The 25,709-nt window shown below is 52.4% G+C and overlaps 2 protein-coding genes across 4 annotated transcripts in view; both read left to right on the forward strand.

Moving 5' to 3' along the window:
- The window catches only part of CUTC (cutC copper transporter), a 23,075-nt gene extending 3,961 nt beyond the window's left edge, over window positions 1-19,114 (forward strand). Inside the window, exons 2-9 of one of the 2 annotated variants that reach the window (XM_073354690.1) lie at window positions 1,883-1,954; window positions 8,200-8,259; window positions 8,824-9,033; window positions 12,070-12,105; window positions 13,601-13,734; window positions 15,747-15,774; window positions 16,187-16,292; window positions 18,603-19,114. In XM_073354690.1, the coding sequence (XP_073210791.1) occupies window positions 1,883-1,954; window positions 8,200-8,259; window positions 8,824-9,033; window positions 12,070-12,105; window positions 13,601-13,734; window positions 15,747-15,774; window positions 16,187-16,292; window positions 18,603-18,612 (656 nt within the window). In that variant the 3' untranslated portion in view covers window positions 18,613-19,114. Of the gene's footprint in view, window positions 1-1,882; window positions 1,955-8,199; window positions 8,260-8,823; window positions 9,034-12,069; window positions 12,106-13,600; window positions 13,735-15,746; window positions 15,775-16,186; window positions 16,293-16,960; window positions 17,831-18,602 lie in introns of those variants that run through there. The other variant, XM_073354689.1, reaches the window with a different exon arrangement.
- A 2,309-nt stretch (window positions 19,115-21,423) lies between these two features.
- ABCC2 (ATP binding cassette subfamily C member 2) overlaps window positions 21,424-25,709 on the forward strand; it is a 65,266-nt gene continuing 60,980 nt past the window's right edge. Inside the window, exons 1-3 of one of the 2 annotated variants that reach the window (XM_073354678.1) lie at window positions 21,424-21,535; window positions 24,763-24,936; window positions 25,500-25,646. In XM_073354678.1, coding sequence (XP_073210779.1) covers window positions 21,494-21,535; window positions 24,763-24,936; window positions 25,500-25,646 — 363 coding nt within the window. In that variant the 5' untranslated portion in view covers window positions 21,424-21,493. The remainder of the gene's footprint in view (window positions 21,536-24,762; window positions 24,937-25,499; window positions 25,647-25,709) is intronic. The other variant, XM_073354677.1, reaches the window with a different exon arrangement.

Here is a 25,709-nt window from a genome sequence, read left to right on the forward strand (position 1 = left end):
CTCCTTTCAAGAAGAGTGGGCACTGTCTGGGGTTCTTTGCTTGGTGCCCCTATCTGGAGTCCTGATGTCCAAACTGTCATCCACACTCCCATTCCCATTTTTGCATTTGTTGTTCTCAAATTCAATTGTGGCCTGTGCTTTGTGGTTCCACCCCCTCGGTAAAGGGAGCTCGCTTATCCCAGGACTCACAAGGATATCATGTCTCACCAATTTATTAGAATTCTTTTGAGGGGGTCAACAAGCATGTGGACCAAGGGGATCCAGTGAATATAGTGTACTTAGATTTTCAGAAAGCCTTTGACAAGGTCCCTCACCAAAGGCTCTTAAGCAAAGTAAGCAGGGAAGGTCCTCTCATGGATCAGTAACTGGTTAAAAGATAGGAAACAAAAGGATAGGTTAGGTCAGTTGTCAAAATGGAGACAGCTAAATAGCATACTCCCCCAAGGATGTGTACTGGGACCAGTGCTGTTCAACGTGTTCATAAATGATCTGGAAAAGGGAGTAAACAGTGAGGTGGCAAAATTGGCAGATGATACAAAACTACTCAATATAGTTAAGTCGAAAGCAGACTGGGAAGAATTACGAACGGTTCTCACAAAAACGGGTGACTGGGCAAAAAATGGCAGATGAAATTCAGTGTTGATAAGTGCAAAGTAATGCACATTAGAAAACATAATCCCAACTATACATATAAAATTATGGGGTCTAAACTAGCTGTTACCTCTCAAGAAAGAGATCTTGGAGTCATAGTGGATAGTTCTCTGAAAACATCCACGCAGTGTGCAGCGGCAGTCAAAAAAGCGAACAATGTTAGGAACCATTAGGAAAGGGACAGATAATACAGAAAATATCATCATGTCCCTATATAAATCCATGGTATGCCCACAGCTTGAATACTGCATGCAGTTCTAGTCGCCTCATCTCAAAAAGGATATATTAGAATTGGAGAGGGTACAGAGAAAGGCAACAAAAAATGATTAAAGGTATGGAACAGCTTCTGTATGAGGAGAGATTAAAAAGACTGATACTGTTCATCTGAAAAAAGAGACGACTAAGGGGGAATAGGAGAGAGGTCTATAAAATCATGACTGGTGTGGAGAAAGTGAATAGGGAATGTTATTTACCCCTTCACCTAACACAAGAACTAGATGTCACCTGATGAAATTAATAGGCAGCAAATTTAAACAAAAGGAAGTATTTCTTCACACAACGCACAGTCAACGTTTGGAATTCATTGCTATGGGATATTGTGAAGGCCACAACTGTAAGTGGGTTCAAAAAAGAATGATGTAAATTCATGGAGGCTAAGTCCATCACTGGCTATTAGCCAAGATGGTCAAGGATACAACCCCATGCTCTGGGTGTCCTTAAACGTCCAACTGGCAGAAGCTGGGACTAGACGAGAGGGGATAGACCACTTGATAATTGCCCTGTTCTGTTCATTCCCTCTGAAGCACCTGGTCAGAAGACAGGATACTGGGCTAGATGGACCATTGGTCTAAGCCAGTATGGCCATTCTTATGTTCTTATGGTGGGGAGCAGGGCTTGGAAGCCCTGGGGGTCCCTTTCAGTTTATGTTCTTTGATATTACAAAGTAGGGATTCGGGACCAAAAATAGCTGCAGGCATGTTTGGTCAAAGCCCAACCAGAGTGTTAAGAGATGGGAAATGTGGATGTGAGAAGGGTCTGGAGACAGGACGCAGTAGGAGATCAGGAGAGGGATCGAGTTGGGCCAACTGGAAACCCCACGTGGGGCAGGATACTGAAGAGGGGAGGACCAGTTTCCAGGGCTGGAGCTGAGAGGATCCCTGAGGCAAACCCTGCCCGTAAGCTGTGACTGGACTTAGCTGCCTCCTTGATTGCTGCTGTGTTTCCTTCCTAGGAATGGCTGATGGCTTTCTCATGGAAGTGTGTGTTGACTCAGTGGAGTCTGCTGTGAATGCAGAGAGAGGAGGTAAGGAAGAGGGGAACAGCTGGGACTTGACCTGTCCTCAGTGTAATAAAACCTGGTGGGGTAGAATGCAACAGCCTCTATGGTGCCAAGGCTTCTCCTGAAAGAGGGATTCTCAGTGCTATCAGCTGAGCACTCAGGGGTCTCAGCTTTATTATACAGACCATCGAGAAAGACACGGTTTCTGCCCCAAGGAGCTCACAGTCTAATATAGCTGTATGGAGCAGACATAGAGCATGACCACAGTAGGGATAGTGTGTCCAGTTCTGGTGCTCACAATGCAAGAAGGATGTTGATAAATTGGAGATGGTTCAGAGAATAGACACAAGAATGATTAAAGGATTGGAAAACCTGCCTGATAGTGACAGACACAAGGAGCTGAATCTGTTTAGCTTAACAAAGAGAAGGTGAAGGGGTGACTTGATCACAGTCTAGAGGTATCTACTTGGGAAACAAATATTTAATAATGTGCCCTTCAAGCTAGCAGACAAAGGTATGTCACAGTCCAATGGCTGGAAGGCGAAGCTAGACAAATCCAGACTGCATTCTCTATCGCTGGCCATTTTAAAATCAAGATTTTTTAAAGCTCTGCTCTAGTTCAAACAGAAATTATTTCCGGGAACTTCTGTGTGATACAGAAGGTCAGAGTGGCCTTAGAATTTATGAATGTTTAGTACTAGAAATCTGCCGCTAAGGTATGTCAGTGAATGTGTGCATCAGCCCTCACAAGCTAACCGGGGCTGGCCCAACACTTAGATACAAGATCTCCAAGAGACAATGACCCCAGGTCCAAGCACAGTGGTAGGTGGTGGTGTGACATTCTGTACCTTGGGGAAGCGCCTTGTAACCCCCATATTCCTCATGTATATATAATTGTGATCTTGCATATAAAGCAGGCTGTGTGAGGTATCAGGAAAGGTTATGATCTGCTGAAAGTCATGTTTTATCCAGAGATGTGTATCATTAATGTGTATGAAGTTATGAGAATTGTGTTGTACAGTTGTCACTAAAACATGCTGTAAGTTGAGGAATCAGCCAGATCTTAACTCAACAGCAAGGAAAGTAACTAATGCCCGGGCAGGGTGTCAACCCACCAACAGTCATTGTCCAGCAAGGGAGCTACAATACAATGACTCACCTGCGTGAGGCCACACCAGGGGAATTGCTCAACCTTGCCTGGAGAGACTCAGCAATGCCCCCTAGACATGCCTGGACTTGTGTGCACATGGGACTGGGGTATAGAACAGAACAGAGCAGGCCCATATTTCGTCTCTTCTCCTGGCCCCACCTATACTGCAAGCAACAAAGACACTGAGGCCTTGTCTACACTGGCAAGTTTCTGCACAGTAAAGCAGCTTTCTGCGGTGTAACTCCCAAGGTGTACACATTGCCAAGCCACTTAGTGTGCAGATACTGCATAGAATCAGTGCTGTAAAAAAACCACCCCGATGAGAAGCGTACAGCTTTCTGTGCCACAGGTACAGCGCCGTGGTGCCAGTGTAAGACACCCTAATCGATCACAGCGCTGCGATTGGCCTCCGGGAGGTGTCCCACAATGCCTGTTCTCGCCTCTCTAGTCATCAGTTTGAACTCTACTGCCCTGTCCTCAGGTGACCAACCGTCAGCCCCTCCCCTTAAATTCCTTGGGAATTTTGAAAGTCCCCTCCCTGTTTGCTTGGTGGCGCATTGGTCTCAGCGCATCTTTCCAGATGACCACACCTGCTCCATGCACCAGGTGATTCCCCGCTTGGAGCAATGCAGAGCTGCTGGACCTTACTAGCATTTGGGGAGAGGAGGCTGTCCAGCCCCAGCTGCGCTCCAGCCGTAGGAATTGTGATACCTATGAACAGATTTCACGATGCATGAGATAAAGAGGCCATGACCAGGACACGCTGCAGGGTCAAAGTGAAGGAGCTGTGGAACACCTACCACAAGGTGCAGAAGGGAAACCGCCGCTCCGGTGCTGTGCCCATGAGCTGCTGGTTCTACAAAGAGCTGGACGCAATACTTGGTGATGACCCCACCTCCACTGCAAAGGCCACTGTGGATACTTCGGTGGCTCATGTGCCAGTTGAGAGTGCACCGAGCCAGGAGGAGGAAATCTTGGACGAGGATGTGCAGGGGGACCCAGAGGCAGAGGACGACTTGGAGGTCAGTGATGCATGCAGCCCAGAGCTCTTCTCTACCCTGGAGGAGGCTAGCCAGTCACAGCTGTCAGAGCTTGGCGAAGTGCAAACAGGAGAGGAGGCCCCTGGTAAGTGGCTTTGATTTTGGGAATTGCTGAAGCGAGTTGTTGGGGGCAGGAGGGCTGCAGAACGCAGGCTTGTGTCTGTATGATGCATATACCACTGCATGCCTAGTCTGAGCGACGGAACAGGGTGTTGATTGACTCCCTCACTTCACGGGAATTTGCCTCAGAGATCTCCAGGAAACTCTCATGGAGATACTGGGCAATCCGCTGCTGCAGGTTCTTTGGCAGAGCTGCTTTGGTTTTTGCCCCATTAAGGGTAAATTTCCCACGCCACTCTGCCGTCATTGGAATGGGGAGAACCGTTGTTGCACCCAGGCAAGCCACATAAGGGCCAGGATGGAAGCCGCAGTCTTGGAGAAGACCCTCCCTTGATTCCCTGCTCACCCTCAGCAGCGAGATCTTCCATAATGAACACAGCCTGTGGAAAATGTGGGGACAGGAATGATTATGATGTTCTCCCTACAGTGCCCAAGAGCCACATGCCCAGTGTATAGTACGGTCCTGGAACACTGATTTCCTCTGCCCCTGTGGTTACTCACCATTTTGGGGGTCTTGTGGCTCATGTGTGCTTGCCTGGGGTCAGCCAGTTCGTGACAGGTATGTGAAGAGTGGCTGTGTTTTAAATCAGTGGTCTGTGTGTTGCAAACTATACTGCTTCTGTAAAATGCTGCATTTTGGCTTCACAGATATGACCTTGGGAGCCCAGCCCCCTCTTTGTTATCGCCGGCTGAATGGCTGTGAAGAATTAGAAAGCGGCCACGAAGAACTAAAGAGGACTTTCTGCGTGAGGTCATGATGCACTCCCCCACTGAGAAACAAGAACTGAAGGAGTGGTGGGACAGGGAGAAGAGGGACCAAAAGGAGAACATGGTGCACCAGAACGAAGCCACAGAGCAGCTCTTAAACGTTATGGAACGCCAAGCAGACAGGCTCCTGGCGCGGCTAGCACTGCAAACCCAGCAGCTCCGCGCCCACCCTCCCTCCCCTGCAGCCGCTGTCGCAAAACTCTTTCCCATGAGCCCCCCAAACACCTCCAACACACTCTTCTCAACCTTCTGGCTCCAGTCTGTACCTGCTGCATTCCACTCCTGCCTCGTCACAGTTCAGCCCTGCAGACTCCCAGTACCCACTGCACTCCACACCTGTCCCTCTGCAGTTTAGCCCTGCTGAAGTACAGTACCGCTGCACTGTACTCCAGAGGGGAAGGTTGCATATGATACTGGACATACACAAACCTTTAACCCTCTCGGGACCCCACCTCCTCCTGGGACCCTCCCTTCCCCCATCCTCCTCAGTGTTGATGTGTTTTTTGTTTGTCTCTCTCCTCCGTTCGTTGTTTTTTAATAAAATAATTGTTTGGGTTTGAAAGCAATCTTTATTCCATTAATTGAAAGCAAACAGAGCCCTGCAAGGCAACAGGCGATTTTCTTACACTGTAGTGCATTATCTGCACCAATCACAATCCCCTCCTAGCATTACAAGCACTGTACTCCCGAGCATAGCAACAAATTAGTGACTTACAGCTTCAAATTGCTGCCCCAAAGCATCCCTGATCCTTATTGCCCCGTGCTGTGCCCCTCTAGGCTGTTCAGATTCAGCCTCCAGGCACTGAGCCTCTGCGATCCAGCCCTGAGTGAAGCTTTCACCCTTCCCTTCACAAATATTATGGAGCATACAGCATGCGGCTATAAGCATAGGAATTTTGTCATCGGCCAGGTCCAGCCTCCCATATAGGCAGGGCCAGCAGGCCTTTAAACGGCCAAAAGCACACTCAACAGCCATTCTGCACTTGCTCAGCCTGTTATTGACAGGCTGCTCCTTGCTGCTGTCAAGGTGCCTTGTGTATGGTTTCATGAGCCATGGCATTAAGGGGTAGGCGGGGTCTCCCAGGAGCACAATGGGCATTTCGACTTCCCCTCTGGTGATCTTGCGGTCAGGGAAGAAAGTCCCTGCTTGCAGTTTCTTGAACAGGCCAGTGTTTCGAAAGATGCATGCATTGCACACCTTTCCGGACCAGCCTGTGTTAATGTCCGTGAAATGCCCACGGTGACCCACAGGTGCCTGGAGAACTATTGAGAAATACCCCTTCCAATTAATATACTCTGTGGCTAGATGATCTGGTGCCAGAATTGGAATATGCATGCCATCTATCACCCCTCAGCAGTTAGGGAAGCCCATTTGTGCAAAGCCATCCACAATGTGATGCACGTTGTCCAGAGTCACGATGTTTCGGAGCAGGATGCGATTGATGGCCCTGCAAGCTTCCGTCAACACGAGTCCAACGGTCAACTTTCCCACTCCAAACTGGTTAGTGACCGATCGGTAGCAGTCTGGAATAGTCAGCTTCCACAATGCAATCGCCACACGCTTCTCCAGCGACAGGGTAGCTCTCATTCTCATGTCCTTGCACTGCAGGGCTGAGGTGAGCTCCCATGAATGTGGCTTCCTCATCCGAAAGTTCTGCAGCCACTGCTTGTCATTGCAGACGTGCATGCCAGTGTGATCCCACCACTCAGTGCTTGTTTCCTGAGCCCAAAAGTGGCGTTCCACTGTGGTCAGCGCCTCTGTGAATGCCACAAGCAATCTCGTGTTGTAGCTACGACTCGTGGCGCGATCATTGTCGCACTCCTCTTGCCTTTGTACTCCACTGCCACTTGTGACATGTTAGAGCAAGCAGTATATTGGTCAACAGTGCGGGATCCATTCCTGCAGACCGAAGAGGCAGAGCATGCAGTATACAAACCGTTGAAAGATGGCGCCAAATGTGGACAGAAGCACAGGGATTGCTGGGATGCGTAGCAGTGCATCACAGGGCATTGGGATGGGACAGGACCCAGGATGCCCTGTGACCCCCTCCGCCTTCCCACAACTCTTAGCGGCAGAAGAGGAAGAGGTGCTCAGTGCGATAGCTGCTCAGAGTACACCTCTCCAAATACCGCTGCAAGTGCCACAAGGGTGAACATGCTATTGCGCTGGCAGCTGACAGTGTGAACACACAACAGCGGTTTCCCTTCAGTGCTCTCTGAGCGGCGCTGTAACTGTCGGTGCTGTCACTCTGCCAGTGTAGACACACCCTGAGAAGAAGACTGAAGACTCCAACAGAGGAGACTGGCCCAGATTTACAGGACAAATCTGTATATTAAGGACTGCAGTATCCAAAGGGGTGAGGAAAAGTACTTAGTCTAGTTGTTGCCCAATCTAATAGAGTTGAGAGTGTAGACTGCATGCTTATATTTTATTTCTTTTGGTAACTAACTCTGACTTTTTGCCTAACACTTATAGTTACTTAAAATCTATCTTTTGTAGTCAATAAGTTTGTTTAACTATTTATCTTTACCAGTGAGTTTGCCTGAAGTGTGTGGCAAATCTGCTCAGATTTGCAAAGGCTGGTGTATATCCACTTTCCATTGATGAAGTGGTGAACCAACTAAGAAATTTGCTCTGCTCAAGTGAGCAGTGCAAGATGGTATAGTCCTGAGGCACAGTGCTGGGAGCTGGGGGGATTCGGCCAGTGCCTTTCTCTGTGTGATTCATGAGTGGCTCTGGGAGCATTTATGCAATCTAGCTGGGTGTGGGGCTCCACATATGGTTGTGCTGAGTGATAACAGCACCTGGAGGGGTTTGCTGCTGGTCACTAGCAAGGCATTGTGAGAGACAGCCCAGTCTGGAGAGAGTTAGGGGGGCACAGTGATCCCACACTCCCAGGCTGCACCTCAGGGATCCCATCACAGGTGGTGTGAAGCAGAGAGTGGGGCAGGTGACTCTCCCCTTTGGCACAGTGCTCTGGTGTCCGGGCTTATCATCCTGATGGGAAGGCAGGGGCCTGTTGTTCTAGTGTCCTGGCTCTACAGGCGGTAGGTCCCAGTTTTCTGTCTCCCAGTGGCCCTATTCCATAAGCCCTAGATCCCTTCCTTGGTCCATGTCCAGGCCTTCTGAGGAGTCTAGAGGGATGGTTTGTGCCCCTTACTTAGCGACTGTTACTCGGTCTCTTGTCCAGGTGCTGGCCGGATTGAGCTGTGTGCTGGCCTGATGGAAGGAGGAACCACGCCCAGTATGGGTGAGTGCCCCAGGGCATCTTGCTCATACAGGGACATCAGGACTACTGCCCTGCAAGTGCACCAATGGAATACGTACTGGGGAAGCATTCAGTGGGACGAGGGCCAGTCCTGCAGGGCCATGGGTGCATGAGGAAGAGCCAATTCATGCATTTTCTGAAGCCTCCTGTCCAGTTGGCCCAAACTTTGCCAATGTCCATGGAGTTTAGTGGCTTCTCTACCCTCCAGGGCCTCAGTGCAGGGAGCAGGTCCCACGTGTCCTGGATTTGGCAGGGAACCTCCCAGCTCTTCAGCTGGCCCAGCCATGGAAGTTGCATCCCAATCTCCCAATCCCTTCAGCACCTCACTTCCATCCACCTAGCTCTTCACTCCTGCTGTCCCCAGGGATTCCTGCCTAACTCCCATGCTCCAGGATAATGGGGGTCAAAGGTCCCTTCCCATCCCTGAACCCCAGGTGAGGCTCTCCCTGCTGGACAGAAGTGAGGGCTGGGAGGCCTCTGTAGTGGGAAGGGTGGGTGTCTGCCCTGCTTGTCCCCATGCTGAGCTCTCTCTGTCTGTCCCGGCAGGACTCCTGCAGGTGGTAAAGCAGTGTGTGCGGGTCCCAGTGTTTGTGATGATCCGCCCTCGTGGGGGAGATTTCCTCTACTCCGACCGGGAGTTGGAAGTGATGAAGGCTGATATCCGCCTAGCCAAGCTGCATGGAGCCGATGGACTGGTGTTTGGGGCCCTGACTGAGGACGGGCGCATCGACACAGAGCTCTGCACAGCCCTGCTGGGTAAGGAGGCCCCCAGTTATGGGGTTCAGCTCTGACTGATGCAGACAGCTTAGTGCTATCTGACCTGGTGATGCTGGAAGATGTCGTGTAGGTTGCTCTGGCTAATGATAGCTGGCTGGGGTCTGGCCCCCTCACTCCAGCCTCTCCTGGTTTCATGCTGCCATCTAGCATTGTGGGTGAGCGCTTTGCAGACAGGCAGCGCGGCTGTCCCCAGGAGTTCCCAGCTTGAAATGCAGTCTTGGGCGAGATGATGTGGTAAGGGAGGGAGAAGCTCAGGGCCGGCTCTAGGTTTTTTGCTGCCCCAAGCTCCGAGACCACAACTGCCCAAGCCAAAAAAAAAAAAAAAAAAAAGGATGTCTGGAACGCCGCCCCTAGAATTGTGCTGCTTTGTGCTTGCTTTGCTGGTGCCTAGAGCCCGTCCTGGAGAGGCTCATCCAGGGTATATGCAGGAGAGGCCAGTGTATTTTATGGCTAGCAAACTCCCCCCATACCTTCCTTTCCTACTTGTGGGTGAGAGCAGAGCCAGCTCAGAAACCTTGGTAAAGATACCCAGGAAGTGCTTGTCTTGGCCTTCTGCATACCAGCTGTTCCAGACCTCGCTCTGAATTTTTCTGTCTTTCAAAATAGCTGAGAAAAACAGGCCTAAAGGGGAGAAATGAAAAAATGCAGAAAGTGGGTGGAACTGGCGTTGCCTGGAGCAGCTGGGCTGTGGGAGACCCGAACCCCTTCTGAGCCAAGGGAGGACAGGATCCTCCAGCACCTCATCTGTGAGCTGTAGCCAAGACACAGGGAGGCCAAGCTAGCAGCTGACTGTCTGAGATCTGTGATCCTCGGGGTCCTGGGCTGCAGACGAACACACCCTAGAAGGTGCAGCGAGAGGAGAGGGGTCTGTCCAGGACTCTGCACTACATGTGACATGGGATGGTCTGCAGGGGCTGGTATAGTCAACAGAGGAGACAGCTTGAGCTTCGTCAGGAAAATAACCAGCTCCGGTCCGAAGGAGCAGTCCTCAGTGGAGGGCTCTGTGGAAGTGGTGGAAAAGCAGGGGAGAGCTCAGACTGGTTAACTCTCTGGCTTCCCACATAGCTTTGATCCTGATCCTTTCCCTGCCTCTGTGATGGGAGAGCAGACTCCTTTCTGAATGCCTAGAAATCGTCCCTGCAGAGGAAGCTGTCTCTTAAAGGAGCTAGAATCCCTCTGTGTGAATTAGACGATAAGGGTGATATAGGCAGCATCATCACTGTCCCTGTCTAACAGCCAGGGTAAAGATCAGCTCTTGAAAGCAGCTGCTGATGTTACTCATAAGCAGAACAAAATTTTGTTGCTCCCATGGTGGGAATAGAGACCCACTAACTGGGGGCAAAAAATTTGTCATCCAGAGAGAGTCTGGACAGTCAGGGGAGAAGCACCCACCGCGTTCCCAGCAATCATTGGGTCATTCATAGTGGTAGCAGAAGTGTGTATCTGAGGGAATATGGACTCAGCTATGCCCTCCTGAGACAGTGGTTCCTTTCAGTGTTCCAGACAGAGGAACTGCGATGTGTCTGAGTACTCCCTTCAGACACTTGGAAACACTCCTGCCAGTGTCAAGTTTGTTCCCCTGGTTTCCCAGGCCCTCCACCCCACCGGATTGATCCTTTCTCCTTAATGCACACCACAAGTGGGGCTGGGTGGTAGAGGGACTCTAGGCACAAACCCAGTTTATCACTGTTCTCAGGGCCATTGACTGAGGCTCTGTCTGCTACACAAAAGCTGGCAATCTGGTCGGCCTTTCAGCCATTGCAATGCAGAGCACCCTTTGCTACTCTCCGATTCAGGCTTTCGGTGATGCATAGCCCCGTCTTCCATGAGTCTAAAGCACAGTATGCAGTAGAGAGTGGAATTTAGGATTGCAGGGCTCATCGCATGGATGGGCCACTGTCCCAGCCATTCCCACTGCTGCAGGGCAGTCCATACACAAGGAGCTTCACAGAAAACACATGGAGACTTTAAAAGGCCCATAAATATACAAACCCGTGCCGGAGCCTAGGTAGCCTGGGCCTCTCCAAAGGCTGGTGGAGGAAACAGCCATCTCACCTCTCCAGTGTGGCTATGCTCCCTGCTGGGCTCTCCAAAGATGGTCCAGGAGCTTGTCTTTGGGCCACTCTTTCAGCAGTTAGGAAGAGAAAGTGTCATAACCATACAGCTAAGGGTAGCCTAGAATTCCTCCTTATCTGTAAGGGGTTAAGAAGCTCAAATAACCTGGTTGGCACCTGACCAAAAGGACCAGTGGGGAAAGAAGATACTTTCACATGGGGGCGGGGGGGAGGCTTTGTTGGTGTGTTCTTTGGGGAAAGCAGAGAAGCATCAGGTCAAAAAACTCCTTCCTCTATAAACCATCCTGTACAAATCTCTGATATTACAAAAAGAGTAAGTAAATAAGGCAAGGCGCGTTAGATTACCTTTTGTTTTCAGCTTGTGAATTTTCCCTGTGTTAGAGGGAGGTTTATCCCTGGTTTTTGTAACTTTTAAGTTTTGCCTAGAGGGAAATCCTCTGTGTTTTGAATCTGATTACCCTGTAAAATTATCTTCCATCCTGATTTTACAGAGGTGCTTCTTTTACTTTTTTTTCTTTATAATAAAGTTCTGTTTGTTAAGAATCTGATGGGGTTTTTAGTGTCCTACAAACCCACGGGTCTGGTTTGTGCTCACCTTGTTTATTTTTCAAGCCTCCCTAGGCAAGGGGGTGTAGGCTTGGGGGGATATTTTGTGGGAATAGGAACTCCAAGTGGTCCTTTTCCCTGGTTCTTTGTTAAATCACTTGGTGGTGGCACCATACCTCAGTCCAAGGACAAATAGAGATTTGTGCCTTGGGGAAGTTTTTAACCTAAGCTGGTAGAAATAAGCTTAGAGGGTCTTTCATGCCGGTCCCCACATCTGTATCCTAGAGTTCAGAGTGGGGAGGGAACCTTGACAGAAAGGGACCCCACTCTGATGCAGCATCCTCTCCTCACACAGCGAGGCCTGCACTAACCATGTGAACTCTTCTCTTTGCAGCTGTTTGTCGTCCCCTGCCAGTCACCTTCCACCGCGGTGAGTTGTTCTCTGTGCTGTCCTGCTGTGAAGGAGCTGGCCCAGGCTCTATGCCTGTGCCCCTGCCCGGCGCTCTGAGGGCCCAGGCTCTATGGTCTTGCGGATCCAGCAGGCTCTGTAGCCGTCCGGCTGCCTGGGAGTGGGGGCCGTGCGGGCTCAGGCTCTATGGCCGTGCTGCTGCCCTGAGTGGGGGCAGTGTATGCCAAGCCTCTGTGCAGGGGTTGGCAGCTGTGAGGGAAGCCTTTGGTTCTAGGCCCCGGATATATCCACCCGCCCTTGGCTGGTGAGCTGGCTGATGGGTGGGACTTTAGCAAAGCTTTTGACACGGTCTCCCACAATATTCTTGCCAGTAAGTTAAAGAAGTATGGGCTGGATGAATGGACTGTAAGGTGGATAGAAAGCTGGCTAGATTGTCGGGCTCAATGGGTAGTGATCAATGGCTCCATGTCTAGTTGGCAGCCGGTATCAAGTGGAGTGCCCCAAGGGTCGATCCTGGGACCGGTTTTCTTCAATATCTTCATTAATGATCTGGAGGATGGCGTGGATTGCACCCTCAGCAAGTTTGCAGATGACACTAAACTGGGAGGAGAGGTAGATACCCTGGAGGGTAGGGATAGGATACAGAGGGACCTAGACAAATTGGAGGATTGGGCCAAAAGAAATCTGATGAGGTTCAGCAAGGACAAGTACAGAGTCCTGCACTTAGGACGGAAGAATCCCATGCACCACTACAGACTAGGGACCGAATGGCTAGGCAGCAGTTCTGCAGAAAAGGACCTAGGGGTTATAGTGGACGAGAAGCTGGATATGAGTCAACAGTGTGCCCTTGTTGCCAAGAAGGCCAATAGCATTTTGGGATGAATAAGTAGGGGCATTGCCAGCAGATCAAGGGATATGATCGTTCCCCTCTATTCGACATTGGTGAGGCCTCATCTGGAGTACTGTGTCCAGTTTTGGGCCCCACACTACAAGAAGGATGTGGATAAATTGGAGAGAGTCCAGCAAAGGGCAACAAAAATGATTAGGGGACTGGAACACATGACTTATGAGGAGAGGCTGAGGGAACTGGGATTATTTAGTCTGCGGAAGAGAAGAATGAGGGGGGATTTGATAGCTGCTTTCAACTAGCTGAAAGGGGGTTCCAAAGAGGATGGATCTAGACTGTTCTCAGTGGTAGCAGTAATGGTCTCCAGTTGCAGTGGGGGAGGTTTAGGTTGGATATTAGGAAAAACTTTTTCACTAGGGGAGTGGTGAAACACTGGAATGCGTTACCTAGGGAGGTGGTGGAATCTCCTTCCCTAGAGGTTTTTAAGGTCAGGCTTGACAAAGCCCTGGCTGGGATGATTTAGTTGGGGATTGGCCCTGCTTTGAGCAGGGGGTTGGACTAGGTGACCTCCTGAGGTCCCTTCCCACCCTGATATTCTATGATTCTATGACTCAGTGCTGCAGCTTGTGCCAGCATGGCATCTCTGAGCTGCTTTGTTTGGTCTTTCAGCCTTCGACATGGTCCATGATCCTCTTGTGGCCCTGGAGACCCTGGTGTCCCTGGGATTCGAGCGGGTGCTGACCAGCGGCTGTGACAGCTCAGCACTGGAGGGGTTACCCTTAATAAAGAGACTCACAGAACAGGTGAGCGCCCCCTCCCCCACTTCTGTCTCTGCTGTTGCTCTCAGTTACCCTGACCACTCACTGCTCTGTGGGGGCTGCCCCTAGGGAAGTCTTTGGCTGGGAGCACCTTCCCCATCTGCTCCTGCTTCTGCACTGGCCCCAGGGGCACAACAGGGCTTTGTGGGTTTGAGCTGTGAGGCCCCACTTGGCAGAGATCTGCGTCTGCCAACAGGGAGGCCACTTGGGCTGCTCTTGCTCACAGGCTACAGATGGGGTGACCTCACGGAGGGGAGGGGCCTTGTCTCTAACTTGCTCTCCCTGTTGGTGTGACAGCACCTGTGTCTGTTGTCCTTCACACCATATTTGTATTGCAGTAGCACATGGAGGCCCCCCGGGACATCAGGGCCTGGGCCCTGTTGTGCTAAACAACACACACACACACAAGCTCACGATCCTGTTTAAGATGAAATGCAACAAATGGGAGTAAGAAAGGTGCAGGACGAGAAGAGTGAAATGAGGGGGGATGGTGACAGGATCCCAAGGATACAGACTCTCTGAGATGAGGCTTTAATGAGTCCGGCTCATCTGCATGTTTTTCTGTCTGAGACGTACATAAAATCGCGAAGTGCCTCGCCGGAGAGAGTGAGCCGCCCAGGCAGTGGGACTGTCAGATGGAAGGCACTAGGGGCCGGCGCAGTGTGATGGTTTATGAATGTTACCATTGGGTGCTGGCTGGGGTGCTCCGGGGTTGATTGCGTGGGTTGAGGAGAGAGCTCTCTGGGCTAGGAGTGTCAGAAGGCAGGGAACAGCTGGGGCTGACAAGGGGGACTGATGAGCGGAGTGTAGCTGGGGTGTTGAATGACTTAACTGCTCACTTTCTGGCTGGTGTGTTTAGGGAGATCTGCAGTCTGGCAGACTAAACTCCAACAGCACAAAGGGCTAAGTCTGAGAACATAGTACAGCATGCATGCACACAGACACAATACTCACACTTTATATGCATATATGCATGTAGACACATGCATGTCCATGGAGACACACACACGGGCATGTACACGGCTATGCACACACACATGTATTATTGGTTGGCTTGTAAGTTATTGGAGTTTAGGGGGCTCTTGAAAGAAGTGGCTGCAGTGTCCCAGAGTCTGTGAGGTTCCTGGGCTGGAGCATGTTAAGTAGGCAGAGTCCTTGAGCCAGCCTCTAAGTGTCTCAGGGGGCTGAGTTTCAGAAGAGCTGGAGGAGTTTCCAGCATGAGTCGCACTGGAGGCACCAGGCTGAAGAATGAAAGTCCGGCAAAATCACAAGGACAGTGGCTTCCTCTAATGCAGGGGGAGGCAACCTATGGCACGCATGTCAAAGGCAGCACGCGAGCTGATTTTCAGTGGCACTCACACTGCCCGGGTCCTGGCCACCGGTCCAGGGGGCTCTGCATTTTAATTTAATTTTAAATGAAGCTTCTTAAACATTTTAAAAACCTTATTTACTTTATATACAACAATAGTTTAGTTATATATTACAGACTTATAGAAAGAGACCTTCTAAAAACATTAGAATCATAGAATATCAAGGTTGGAAGGGACCTCAGGAGGTCATCTAGTTCAACCCCCTGCTCAAAGCAGGACCAATCCCCAATTTTTGCCCCGATCCCTAAATGGCCCCGTCAAGGATTGAACTCACAACCCTGGGTTTAGCAGGCCAGTGCTCAAACCACTGAGCTATCCCTCCCCCCCAATGCACGCGAAAATGTATTACTGGCACACAAAACCTTAAATTAGAGTGAATAAATGAAGACTTGGCACACCGCTTCTGAAAGTTTCCGACCCCTGGTCTAATGTGTCTTGGGGACGATGCTGTGAGCTGCATAACTGGGCATGTCCTGAGGTGTGTGAGTGTGAATTCTTCATGCTACTCCAAGATCCTCCACATGATAGGCTGCATATAGATGGGGCGCATGCAAGTACTGTGTCTCTCCTGTGTGTCAAGCTGGAGTGGGCAAGAGCATTAACACCTGTCACTCTGCTCCTTTTCAGGCAAAGGGCAGGATTGTGGTGGTGCCAGGTAATGACTCTATTGCAACTTTGTGCACGTACTGGGGGCTGAATCTGTCCCTGGCTCTGGGGTCCCAGTCTCATGCACGTGCCCAGGTGCATAAGATCCATGTTTCAGCTTTGAACCATTCTGCTGCCTCACCGGGGAGTGGCTCTCCCTCCCTCCAGGGAACGTAAAGGCCACCATTCCCGCTACCTGCTGTGGGCAGTGAAGCCCTGTACAGCTGCTGCATTCTGTGAGGTCTGGGGATACTCTCTGGATCAGCCAGGGGTCCCATGCAGCTCCTCATCCAGCCTCCTGTGCCTCTGTGGTGCTGTTTCCCTTTGCTGTCCAGGCTGGATCTGGTCTTAGGGGCTAGTCACCGGGTGATGCTCAGGATGTCCTGCTCGAATGTGATGTATGAATGTATTCTTTCCACTAGGGGGTGGTATAACAGAGAGGAACCTGCAGAGGATTCTTGAGGGCTCTGGTGCACCTGAGTTTCACTGCTCTGCTCGCTCAGCCCGGGACTCAGGAATGAAGTTCAGGTAAGAGGTTGTCTCTGCACTAAGCCAGTGAGGAGTTACAGTCTGGCTTGTTCCTCCCACAGATTTGCTGCTCTGAAAGTGAGTCTGCGAATTACAGAGAAAACTCCCTGATCCTGCTGATGCCCCAGGGTGTCAGAATTGTGCTTCGGGGGGGCTAGATGTGTGAATCCTGGCACTGGTATTCTGGGGCACATGAATTCAGCTGGGCTCAGCGTTTGGGGGCGCGAGTCCTGTGCACGATGAGGTCCCCTTGGATGCGTTAACCTCCTGTGTTCAGCTGTTGGGAGCATGATTCCTGGCATGAGCGCACTGAGGTATGTGAATGGCACTTGGGAGCATGAGCCCTGATGCTGGTGCCGTGGTGGGCTGTGGGGGTGCATCTCTGTGAGACATGGGTCTAGGAGGTCTGTACTTCGTTCCCGTAATGCTGGTGCCTCTGGCCTAGAGGTAGGACCCTTTCCTCTGCTTGGGATACCGCTTCTCCTGCTGCTACTGTCTAGCATCTCTGTTAACTCGGCGGTGGCACCGGAAGATCCTCTGCCAGCTGCTGAGAAAAGAGGAGACAATGCTGTAGCTTGGCAGTTACCTTGATGTCTCCTGGCTAGGGTCTGTGTCCAGCTGTTCTACATTCCAGACAGTAATCAGTCCCCTGTTGGTTTTCCTGACAGAAACAGCAGTGTTGCCATGGGATCCTCTCTCTCTGTCTCCGAATATTCCCTAAAGGTAGCAGATGTGGCTCAAGTGAGGACCCTGAACGCTATTGCAAAGAACATCCTGTAGAGGGCAAGTGCTGAGTGGGGGACAGGAGCGCGCAGACCCTGGGATCCTCTCTGCCCATCTGAACAGATGGGCTCAGACTTCCGTCTCACAAGGGCTGTCAATGAAGTGGATACTATGACGGAACCTGCAGTCTCTTCATTGGCTTCACCTGGACACGCTCCCTGGACTGTAGGCTTAAACTGGCTTTTTAGGGAAAAAAAAAAAAAAACAACCACCAAGGACCCATTCCTGGCTGTTGTAGTGGCACAAACCATTCAGCAGCAATTGGGAGGGGGGACCTTAGCTAAGGGTAACTAAATTGTGCATTACCAGCAGTGATTGTCAAATAAACACCCTGCAGCCACTCCCGTGTCACTGTGGCTCATTCTTACGGAAAGGGCTTGATGGTCTGTGTCATGCTGGCCAATGTGAATGGTATCTGCTATGGTGAGTCGTGACGTGCTTGCAAAGGAGTCATGTTCCAGGGAATCTGCGCAGGATGCAGTCAGCACGAGGAAATGATTTCATTCAGAGTTAAGGTCATTTGAATTCAGGACTCTTGCTTTCAGGCTGATTTAGCAATCCATGGCTAAGGTTGGCAGAGGCGTTCAGGAGACACTGAACTGAGAACTATATCTAGAACTCAAACAACACACAGGTTCTGCTGACAAAGCTTGTCAGCCTCATAAACAGAAAGCTCAGGTCTCTTCCCCTTTTCTTAAAGAAAACCACAGGGAAATCATTTGAAAAAATCTTGGAGTTAGTACAAAGAACAAATTGTAGCCTTTTATTTTATTTAAAGTGAATTTAGTAATGTGGCATTACACCATCGTGGGTTCGGCTCTGGTGGCTACAGTTTCAAGCTTAACAGAATGAAAGTCACCTCTGCTACTTGCTTCAGATTTAGAGTCTCTAGTAACACATAAAGACCAGGGGTAGTGACCACACACACATTTACCAGTACAAGTCTCTCACAAAGTTTTATTAAAGTTATCAGCAAAGTTATGGTTACCCAAGCATATAGAAATTCTCTACAGACCTATGCTCAAGTTACCAATATAGTTATAGTCACATCCTCCTAGATAGTGTTAGGATCTGATGGGTCTGTCATGGACTGATCCTCAGTAGAGAGATGGTTCCTGCTGGGTTTCCCATAGACAGCTCAATTGTCTCACTCTGGGCACCCTCTTTTATAATGTGATTCTGACTATACCTCATTAGCATTTACACGCATTGTGCACCCTGCGATTAGGGCATGTGTTAGAAAAATGTGACTACCGGGGATCTTGTAAGCAAAAAATTACTGTTAATTGTTTGCAATATCACCCATTGATACTGCTTTGCCCGTAATCTTGTGGCATAGGGTCATTCTTTGGTCACTTACTTATGTCAAGCATTTCTTAAGCCTATGGTCTTGTATGGGTAAGCTGACATCTGACAGGTCTCAGCCTGTAGGCCTTGCATTTCAGCCCTTCTTACTTAGATATCTAATACATAATTATCCCTTCTAACTACTGATCAATCTTATACTTCTATAATCCTACAATTTAGCTCTCTTTAGCACAGTGGTCTCCAAAGTTTTTGGATCATGCACCCCCACGGTGCCGCCAAAGAAAGGAGAGGGGAAGACTCACCGCAGGCGTGCTGCCGAAGAAAGAAGATGGGAAGACGTGCCGCCGAAGAAAGAAGGAGGGAAGACCTGTCGCAGTCGTGCCACCGGAGGGGAAGACCTGCTGCAGGCATGCAGAGCTGCCGCCGAAGAAAAAGAACACTGGAGTGCCGTCCGGTGGCACTCCTCCTGCCCTGCACCCCCTGGGATCCTCTGGCTCACCCCCTGGGGTGCGCACCCCCCACTTTGGAGACCACTGCTCTAGCATACAATAACTATATGACATAATATGTTAATCATAATCACACAATAAATGAACAATAAACTAAAATCATTGGCTGCAAAATGGAGAAACTGAGCCCTCAGAAGTGAAGAAATCTCGGTCAGTAGGCCAGGCTGCGGCCTCAGCACACCAACTGCCTAATCATTGCCAAGTATTTTGTAGGTATCCCAGCAAAGGAGTAATTGGAAGGCGGATAATGAGGTGGCTTTGTGGATGCTTATGGGGAGCTCATACCTTGCGGGGGGAGGGCAGGCAGCATGGGGGAAAGTGCAAAGGCGCTTGCTTGTGACAGATGGACAATGGAGGCTGGAGCCACTGGCAGAATGGAGGTGGGAGGCAGCCTCTCAATAGCCTGTGAGAGATGGTGAAGGGCCTTGAAAGTGGAGACAAGCAGCTTATGTTTGATGAACTAGAGAAGGGGGAGCCAGTGGAGGGACACAAAGAGAGGGACGGCATGGTCAAAGTCATGAGCAAGGAAAATGGTCTTTGCAGCACATTCTGAATGGATCTGAGTGGGGGCAGATTGCATTTGTCACAGCTGGAGAAAAGGATTGTGCAGTAATCGAGATGTGAGATGAGGAGAGCTTGGACCAGAGCTTTCGCTGTGTGGATGGCTGGGAAAGGCCAGACCTTACAGACATCATGCCGAAAGGATTGGTAAGATTTAGACAGCCTGGATGAGAGGCTCTAGAGAGAGAGCTGAGTTAAAGATGATGCCCAGGTTACAGGGTTGAGTTATGGGCAGGCTAGTGGAGTTGTCCCTGGTGATCAAGAAAGGAGGAAAGGAGCAGCTGTGTTGCAGGTCTCAAAGAGAGGTCACAATCCACACTACAGATGGGATTTTGTTGCACTATGAACGGCTGTTTTTTCTAGCTCTCCCCTGTGTACAAGGCTGCAGGTTCCTGGGTGTCCATCAGGAATGTTTTGGTACCTGCACGGTGTGTTTCTCAACCTTTCTGTTACCGGGGCCTGGCTTGCTGCCTTCCTCAGCTGTGTCATGGAGATCTTAGGGACTGGCGGACCCGGCATTGAGAAACCCTGTGTTAAAGGGTCCGACGTGGGGTCGGGGCTGGCGTTGTTTGTGAAATGAAGATGGTATTTAAATCGATGAAGCCTCTAATAATTAACTGGTGAGAGTTCTGCATTGTCATCCCTGGACATTGGACCCGCCTCTCTGCCGGTGGCTCGTAGCTAATGCTAGTGCAATTACTTATTGAACCATTGTTGACCTTGAGCTAGTTACTAATTACTTAAGGAATGAGACAACAAATTTTCCCTTGGCTTATCCCAGTTTGTTCCAGCATCCCGCATGTGCTCCTTTCATGAGATCCTGCGCTGCCTGCTGGCCCTCGGGTGGAACTGCAAGGGCAGGTCCAATTCTTTATCTAGAAGACATGCCATGTAGCTTCTCTTGTGGCCCTGCCTGCTGCCCTCCCCTGCTCTGCACTCCCTTAGCTGGGTGGTTACGGTTTGGTATCCAGGCAGCCTCACCAGGAGTGACCCGCCATCCCCCCGAGGCAGGGAGGGAGCTCTGGAGGACCATCCATCCCAGTGTAAAGCCCAGAAGTCCATCTCCTGCCCCATATCCCCATTTGATGTTGTAAGGAGTAAAGGGCCCCCTTCAAGCCGGTGGTGTAGGCCAGTGCTGTCAGCTCAACCCCTGCCATGCTGGGGAGGGGCACACAAGGATGTGAGCAGGGCCCGTGGGGCTCGGGGGGGGCACACAGAAGGGTGTGAACATGGCCCATAGGGCTCTCAGCTGGGGGGGGCACACGGGTGTGAGCAGGGGCTGAGGGGGCACACAGGTGTGAGCAGGGCCCATGGGGCTGGGGAGGCACGCAGAGGGGTTTACCCCTCCTGACTGATACCTGAGGGGTGGGGCATTTTCTTACACTTTGGCAACACTTGTCTTCCTCCTGCTGCCAAGGGTTTCACTAGATCAGTCTGAGATTGTGTCTCTCGGGGCATCCCATGGATCACAGCTGGGGTCTGCTGGAATTTCTGAGCCTGGGCTATTCCCAGAGCCTGTGTCTGCACTGGCCCGGGCTTGGGCTAAGGGGATGTTGAATTGCAGTGTTGACATTTGGGCTCAGGCTGCAGCTTGAGTTCTGGGACCCTCCCACCTCGCAGAGTCCTATAACCCAGGCTCCAGCCTGAGCGTCTACATGGCAGTTAAACGTCCTGCAAGCCCGAGTCAGCTGGCGCTGTTTGTCAGCTGAGGGTTTTCAACTGCAGTGTAGACAGATAGCTGATCCATGGGGCCCCCTGTGGCTCTCAGCTGGGGTCTGCCTGCTGGGGCCCCCCTGTGGCTCTCAGCTGGGGTCTGCCTGCCCAGGGTCCTGTACAGGTTTCCGAGGACCCTGAGTCATCGCTCCATTTGGGGCTTTGTGCAAGAGCAAGACAAAGTTAATGATTAACTGCCCTGCCATCTGATCTCATCCTCCCTCTTCGGGGTGTTTGCGATTTTTACCCTGCTCACCCGCTCAGGGCTAACACACCCCTGCAGAGGGCGAAGAGGAAGGAGCTGTCAGCTCCGCAAACGCCTGGGCCATGCCTGCACCACTGGAGGAGTTCTGTGGCTCCGTTTTCTGGGTAAGTGGCTGCATGTCCTCGCAGAGTCCTCACCCCACAGGGCAGGGGCACGTGAATACCTGGGGAGAGCAGAAAACACAAGCCAAAGCCTGGGGTCCCCCAGTCCTTTCAGAGGCAAAGCACCCTCATGGGAAGGAGGCATGGCCCAGGTCGGGGCTCTGGCGTTGTAGTCGTTGTTTCCCATGGGTGTAATGCCGAAGGGCCCTGTCGGGTGCTGGACACTGCACATGCATAGCACGCAGCCCAACCATCCACCGTGGCAAGCCAGACTGGGGAGGAGCAGGTAATGGTGAGATGAGCATGATCTGAAAAGCAGCCAGTGGCCTGAGCTCGCCCCCTCCCAGACTGTGTCCAGAGACATGGGGCACGGCACGGCAGGGCACGCTGTCCTCCGGAGACAGGACAGACACAGCCCCAGGTGCCCTTTCTGCTCCGGGGAAGGAGGCAGTTGTTTTAACTCAGTGTTACAGGATGGCAAGGACTCCACTGGCAGCCGGGGGGATGGGGTCGGGGGTGCACAGGGGGACGAGGGCTCCCGCAGGATGGGGTCGGGGGTGCGCAGGGGGATGAGGGCTCCTGCAGGATGGGGTCGGGGGTGCGCAGGGGGACGAGGGCTCCCGGGGGGGTGGGGTCGGGGGTGCGCAGGGGGACGAGGGCTCCCGGGGGGGTGGGGTCGGGGGTGCGCAGGGGGACGAGGGCTCCCGGGGGGATGGGGTCGGGGGTGCGCAGGGGGACAAGGGCTCCCGGGGGGATGGGGTCGGGGGTGCGCAGGGGGACGAGGGCTCCCGGGGGGATGGGGTCGGGGGTGCGCAGGGGGACGACGGCTCCCGGGAGATGGGGTCGGGGGTGCGCAGGGGGACGAGGGCTCCCGGGGGGATGGGGTCGGGGGTGCGCAGGGGGACGAGGGCTCCCGGGGGGGTGGGGTCGGGGGTGCGCAGGGGGACGAGGGCTCCCGGGGGGGTGGGGTCGGGGGTGCGCAGGGGGACGAGGGCTCCCGGGGGATGGGGTCGGGGGTGCGCAGGGGGACGAGGGCTCCAGGGAGATGCGGTCGGGGGTGCTGTTAAGGAAAAGTTAGCATATGTGACTTTATTTTGGTTTGGGGCCCGCTATTGTTTAAAAGCAAACACATTATGCACCAGGAGGAGTTTCTTAGATACTGCATTTTTGTGAAAACCCCCCCTCCTTGTTTCCAGCCTGCCTCGACTCCCGGTTTCTGTTCTTTGTCTGTTTCTAACTCCCTGCCTCCTGGCCTTGATGCGAGCCTCCCATCCTGTAAAGAAAGGCTACTGGTGCATTGCTTTAGGACCATGCTGTGTAGCTGAAGTAATGGTTTGTGGGGGGGGGGGGTGCACTTAGCAGGGTTAGGTGGTAGATAAGGGAAGGGTTTGTCTATTGGCTAAGGTTTCCGAGGAGGGCAACATGCTTTGCTAAAAGGTATATAATCTCTGTATAACCTGCATTCGGGGTCCCCTCCTGAATAGCAGGGGTGCACCACGCTCGAGCGTAATAAACTTAATATCTTTGGGAACTCTGCAGTTGTGGACTTTGTTCGTGTGCCTCAGCCTAGACTCGAACTGTGCGTGACCTATCAGGTATAATTCGCAGCAGTTTGTGTGCGTGACCAATTAGGTGTAATTCGTGACAGGTGCGCAGGGGAACGAGGGCTTTGGGGGGATGGGGTCGGGGGTGCGCAGGGGGATGACGACTCCCAGGGGGATGGGGTCGGGGGCGTGCAGGGGGATGAGGGCTCCAGAGATGGGGTCCGCGGTGCGCAGGGGGACGACGACTCCCGGGGGGATGGGGTCGGGGGTCCGCAGGGGGACGAAGGCTCCCGGGGGGATGGGGTCGGGGGTGCGCAGGGGGACGAGGGCTCCCGGGGGATGGGGTCGGGGGTGCGCAGGGGGACGAGGGCTCCCCGGGGGATGGGATCGGGGGTGCGCAGGGGGACGAGGGCTCCCGGGGGATGGGGTCGGGGGTGCGCAGCGGGATGAGGTCTCTGGGGGGATGGGGTCGGGATTGCACAGAGGGACGAGGGCTCCTGGGGACTGGGGTCCGGGGGGATGGTGTTGGGGGTGTTCTCCAGGGAGATGGGGTCGGGGGTGCGCAGGGGGATGAGGGCTCCCGGGGGATGGGGTCGGGGGTGCGCAGCGGGATGAGGGCTCTGGGGGGATGGGGTCGGGGGCACACAGGGGGACGAGGGCTCCCGGGGGGACGGTGTCGGGGGTGTTCTCTGGGGGGATGGGGTTGGGGGTGTGCAGGGGAACGAGGTGTCCAGTCTTAATCCAGATAACATTTACCACCACCTTTCTCCCCAAGGCCTTTCCTCCCTCCTTGCTGCCCCAGTTTCTCCGGGGCACCTGGGTTCACGCAGGCTGTAGCACGTGTGTGGGGTTGGGAAGGGCCATGTTGGCTCCTTTTATGACAAATTCTCTTTGCCTTATAGAAAGCCATCAGCAGGCACCCCTATCACCAGAGGCTTTTTTTTAGAAACTTCCCATTATCTCATTAGTTATTCCTTGAACAAGACGTCCTCCCTACTTCATTCCTTCTGGCCTGGTAACTCATTATTTTCAAGGCCTTCATTCTGCTTGCTGCTTAGGGCCTTTCTTTACAGCACAAATCTATTTCTTCAACCAAATTTAAATTCATTCTAATTCTTGAATTTTGTATTTATTGTACAAGTGTGTAGGAGGGGTACTCTGAGGGGATGGAGGTCAGGTGTGTGTTTAGGGGGAGGCGTGCTTTGAGGGCTTAGGAATTGAGTGGGTGTTTGGGGAGGGGTTTGGGGTCAGGGTTTGTTTAGGGGGAGGGGATGTTCTGAGGTGTCTAGGGGGAGAGGTGCTCTGGGGGGTTAGGGGTCAGGCAGGTGAAGGGGGAGGGGTGCTGTGGGGTATATGGGGTTGGGTGCATGATTAGGGGAGGGATGTGCTGAGGCTGTTTGGGGTCAGGCAGGTGAAGGGGAGGGGTGCTGTGGGGTATGTGGGGTTTGGTGTGTGTTTAGGGGGAGAGGTCTGAGGGGTTAGGGGTCAGGCAGGTGAAGCAGGAGGGATGCTCTCAGTGTTTTGGGTTCAGGTTGCCTGCAGGGGAAGGCTGAGGTTTGCAGCGGGAGAGGTACTTGGGCGCATGGTGTCAGGGTGCATGCAGGTGGAGTGGTGCTCCGGGCAGGGGATGCTGGTGAGTTTGTGGTGTGACTCTGATTCTGCTCTCGCTGTGTCTGCCCCACCCAGAACGCTTCCTTACTGGATGTACCGCAGCCCGACCTGCCGCTCTGCTTTGAACAGACCGTGCTTGTTTGGATCCCTCTGGGCTTTCTCTGGCTTTCATCCCCTTGGCAGCTTCTTCCCATGTTTAAACCCAGGACCAAGAAATCATCTCTAACCAAAATCTACCTCACCAAGCAGGTACAGCATCCTATGGCCCTACAGAACCAGGGGGATAATGGGGCCGGGGTGGAGGGATGTCATCTGCTGTAATGGGGTCAGGGGTGGGGAATGCCCTTGACTGGAGGGATGTAACGGGGTGGAATGGGAAATGGGGTGGGGAACGTCCTGGGCTGGAGGGATAGAATGGGATGTAATGGGGTGTACTGGGGCGTGGGTTGGGGAACGCCCTGGACTGGAGGTATGTAATGGGGTGCAGGGTGGAGAACACAGTGGGAACGAGGGCTTTGTGGGGTATCGGAGTTTTGTGCTCATAAGGCCAGAATGGCATGAACTCATGAGGAAGGAGGCATGTGGACCCAGACAGATGGAACAGGACCTTGGGAATGGCCCTGGACTAGAGGGTTAATATTAGGCCTGCATGGGGTGGAGGGATGTAACAGGGTGTGGGGCTTGTGGGCATGCTACCACTTCCACCACTTGTCTCCCCTGCGGTGGTGTTGACAGACCTAGGGCTGTGTTCCCCAGTAGTCCAACAGGCAGGGACAAGGCCAGTGTCTCTCCTAACAGCTGCTCTCCCCCAGGCGCTGACCACATTGCTCTTACTGACAGCAATGGCTGAACTGGCCTTCACGCTTGCAGAGGACTTTGGCCAATACCCCCACCCGACTCCCGCCAGCAGGAACCCCGCTGTCCAATACACAAACCCTGCTCTGTACACCGTGACATGGGTAAGAGATTGCCAAGCCTGCCACTGGCTGAATTCACACTGGGTCATCGAGGGGACAGAGCTG

This window comes from Lepidochelys kempii, chromosome 7 (assembly GCF_965140265.1).
Source record: "Lepidochelys kempii isolate rLepKem1 chromosome 7, rLepKem1.hap2, whole genome shotgun sequence".
Classification (NCBI taxonomy): Eukaryota; Metazoa; Chordata; order Testudines; family Cheloniidae; genus Lepidochelys; species Lepidochelys kempii.